We start from the raw sequence: 3,989 nt of genomic DNA, 5'->3' as shown, positions 1-3,989 counted from the left end.
GATTTTCATTTCGAACTTGATTGTGCATGTATTGGTCTTTGATTCAATTGATGATTTTGAATTCATCAAGGCTAACTTCGCTTTCACTTCATTGTTTCACATATATTTCAAACGTATTTAATTTTGTTGAGAGATACTATATTTTTTACTTATATAAATTTAGTTTGTGGTTTTGTTGTATGCATGGGCTTCTTTTATTGGGTTTTGTTGGGACGATAATTGACGAATATTATTCACTTATATGAAGTTTAATTTGGTGGCCTAATATGCATCATATATAAGAGAATATAAGTGATGTTATATTAGTTTTTGAATTTTGTTATCGAAACATTTCGATCATATGTTAAAACTAAAAGTAAAAGTAAAATAAAATAATAAAACCATGGGGTCATATGTTGACAAATGTAGGAGTTTAACGAAACATTGCGATCATATGTTAATACTAAGTTTTATAATTTTTCTAATAATTTATATGTGGTTAATTTTTCTATAAATATTTTTATTTTCTATTTAATTTTTTTTAAAGATTTATGTGTTTATGAAAATAGTTATTCATATTACTTTTGTTTCCGTACATATGAGTGTTGTGTTCCTTTCATATTATAAGTTATCAAGTTAGTAAATGTGTTTGTCGTGAATATGTATATGGAGCGAACTTTTGTAGTGATGCAACATGTATAGTGGCCAAAAATAGATGTGGTAATCAAGTTTGATTTGTGATGGTATGTTTGAGATGGATGGTTGTCATCTAAGTGATTCGTATGCGAAGATATGAAATGGGTTGGCAGTTAATGGTTATTAGCTTACTAGTTTTAGAACTCGTGTAATACACGGTATTTGTTAAATGTAAAATAAAGAAAATGAGTTTGTAGAAGAACAAAATTATAGGTAAAAGATAAATGATATATATGTTGAAAGCAATAAGTATTGTAAAATATGAAATTTACAAATTTGAGAAAATCTCTTTATAAACAACATTTGTTGTTTTATCACAAGTATTCCTATCTTCATCGAATATAAGAAGTTTTAGACCATGCCTACTGGTTACTCTGGATAACGCAACATATAGTTGTCCATGGGAAAAAACCGGACATCGTAAGAATAAACCAACACTAGAAAGAGACTGGCCTTGGCTCTTGTTTATCGTCATAGCAAAGCATACAGAAAGTGGAAACTGTCTTCTTTGGAATTTGAATGGGAACTTATTATCAAACGGAGTCAAAGTAAGTCTATGAATAGCATGACGTTTGCCAATGTCACTGCCTGATATAACCTCTACATCTATAACACGATTACCAAGAGATTTTACTTGTAATCTTGTTCTGTTACATAATCCATTCTTTTGATCAATATTTCGTAGTAACATAACCGGTACACCAAGTTTAAGTATCAACTGGTGGTTAGGACACCCAGGAAATTTTAAACCATTAAGGACATCTGGTGAATATAAGCTCGGGTCAAAGTCTTCATTTATGTAATCTAAGTTACATATACTATCAGAGCTCAGGTATTCCTTTTGTTCTCCGGGAAACCTTTCTAGTAACATATCATTGATCTCTTGAACAACTTCGTTTTTTGGTGCTAGTATGGCTCTCTCTTGAAAGAAACCCTTCTTTTTATAATTTTGAAGTATTGATGGGTAAACAAATTCAATTAAATCAGAATTCGGATTAATAGAATCTTTAATAAGAATATCGTGAGGAATATCTATTTGCACTTCACCATGATTTGGACCACCAAGTTTTCCTTCCCCAATTTTTAAAAGCCATTCAGCAAACAATCTAGTTTCCTCAATATTCGGATCTGTACTTCCAACTGTTAACCTCATGTTTTTGGTAAGTTTAAGGACTTTGCAACTTTTCCAAATGTAGGACGAACTTAGAGACGCGTTCACTATTTGGTGTCTACTTCCATTAGTAACAACCGATAGTATTTGTCTAAAGTCTCCTCCAAATACGACAACCTTTCCACCAAATAGCATATCCTTTTTTAAAATATCCTTGAAAGTTCTATCCATAGCTTCAAATGCATGCTTATGAATCATTGGCGCTTCGTCCCAAATAATCAAACTGGTTTGTTTAATTAAACTTCCAACTTTGCTCTGTGGATCAAAAGAACAAAAAGAATCTTCAGTCAGATTGGTTGTCGAGAATGAGCAGTTCGACCACCGGCTAGTAATAAAGAAGCAATGCCACTGGAAGCAACAGTTAAAACAATAAGGCCTTTAGATCTGAGAGATGACGCTAAAGTCTTCCACATAAATGTTTTGCCGGTTCCTCCATACCCATAAACAAAAAACACACCTCCTTTTCCCTTTTCAACGGCTTTAATTATTTCATTATAAACACCACGTTGTTCATCTGTAAGTGTAGCAAAAAGAACATCAAACTCATGCTGTAGACTTTCAAAATCATAAGACGTCTCTTCCATGATAAGTTGATTAGTAGCTGAAGCTACAGATTCAAGATCAAGAAAGGGCATTGTATTAAATCTTCTTAATAGGAATTGTTACGAAGCAGAAGTTTCTCAATTTTAAGCAAAGTTAAATTCTTGATTTGTTCTTCGTTAATTGATAGTCCTGCATTTTAATAGTAGTAAATATATTTTCAAAATTAAACATCTGCATATCGTTATATTAATAATATTGTTTAAAAATAATACCTGGACTTTGCGAAAGCTGTTCTTGTTTGTGAATAATATGTTCTGCCAAATACTTCCATGTTTTGTCCCAAACAACTTCAGGTCTAGAAAGACTTGTACACGTTAGCATCGTGCAAAATAAAGTTCTTAAGTAAAACCCACTTCCAGTATTGCTTGCTTCCACAATGCATTCGATATACTCATTGTCATCGTCTAGAAGACCCAGAGCATAACATGCATCTCTAAAGGTCGGAAGGAGGTTACCATTAACTGTGCGAATGTCCTCAAATGATGTGGGACCTTTGACTTTATTTAAAAGAATTCGTAGATAGTAGCCTTCGCCAGCTGCATGTGAAACAGCATGAATTCTACCAATGGAAAAACCTTTTTTTCTTCTTTGCCATTTCTTTTCTGTATTCTTCCAAACGAAACGTGATGGAAATTCAACATATGAAAGATTTTGAGCTTCTTGAGACTCACAGTTTGTGGTCATCCATGATGTGAACATTGATGAAGAAACAGATTCTTTGTCAAGGACATCGTCGATATTTTCATCTTCACCGTAGACAATATGTTGTTGTCAGGGAAGATGAAATGGAAGTCTAGTAACAGATGGTGTTCTATAATGAATGTCGAATGAAAATATACGCCATGAAGCTTCACAAGCATACAAATATCGACAATCATAATACTCTTTGATTTCATCAACCGGTTGTTCAGAAACATCTTCTCTGTCACCTTATTGCTCTAATAAAAGAGTTGCTCTATCTGGACCTTTGTTGATATATTTAAACAAATACTTTATCGAACCAGATTGATTACACCACTCAACATTTATGTGTGCCTGGTATCTTTTTAAAAGTTTTGAGTTGTATAGAACAACGCTTCTATTATCCAGGTTAACATCAGACTTTTTAATAAACACTCCATTTTCACGCCTTTTGTATATAGGGTATCCATTCGAATCAATAGAAGTGTGGTCGGAAAAATTTTTGGGAAAGTTTTTAGAACATTTATTATTGATCATGCATGAACAACTCATGTTTTCAGCACCACATGGCCCATTAATCATAAACTCGGTTACAAGGTCATACAACTCTGGATCTTCATTCTTATGGGGAATCTCCGCACAAATAAACGGATCTATCTTGTCAGCATTATTAATCTTATAATCGTGGTGCATAAAGACACAGACATGGGCATGAGGCAATCCACGCTTTTGGAACTCAATCGTGTAAACAACTACAATAAAAATCCAAATTATTAGAAAAAGCATATCCTAATAATTCATCAAGTTTAACTTTAAAGCTTTCACTACTAAATGTATTATTTTAGTTTGCATTCTGTGT

General features: G+C 32.8%; 2 protein-coding genes across 2 annotated transcripts; both read right to left on the bottom strand.

Annotated features, from left to right (window-relative positions):
- Nucleotides 1-943: 943 nt before the first annotated feature.
- Nucleotides 944-2,056, bottom strand: LOC143602807 (uncharacterized). Its single transcript, XM_077079798.1, has one exon. It carries the CDS (start codon nucleotides 2,042-2,044, stop codon nucleotides 944-946), a length of 1,101 nt encoding a protein of 366 aa, XP_076935913.1. The 5' UTR covers nucleotides 2,045-2,056.
- Nucleotides 2,057-2,133: 77 nt separating this feature from the next.
- LOC143602806 (uncharacterized) lies at nucleotides 2,134-2,481 on the bottom strand. The gene has a single exon (XM_077079797.1). The coding sequence runs from the start codon at nucleotides 2,479-2,481 to the stop codon at nucleotides 2,134-2,136; it is 348 nt and encodes a 115-aa protein (XP_076935912.1).
- Nucleotides 2,482-3,989: the final 1,508 nt, after the last annotated feature.

Source organism: Bidens hawaiensis, unplaced genomic scaffold, assembly GCF_021521415.1.
Source record: "Bidens hawaiensis isolate Kalapana, Puna unplaced genomic scaffold, B.hawaiensis_p1.1 tig00059882_1, whole genome shotgun sequence".
Classification (NCBI taxonomy): Eukaryota; Viridiplantae; Streptophyta; class Magnoliopsida; order Asterales; family Asteraceae; genus Bidens; species Bidens hawaiensis.
This window is presented reverse-complemented; position numbering and strand designations above follow the sequence as displayed.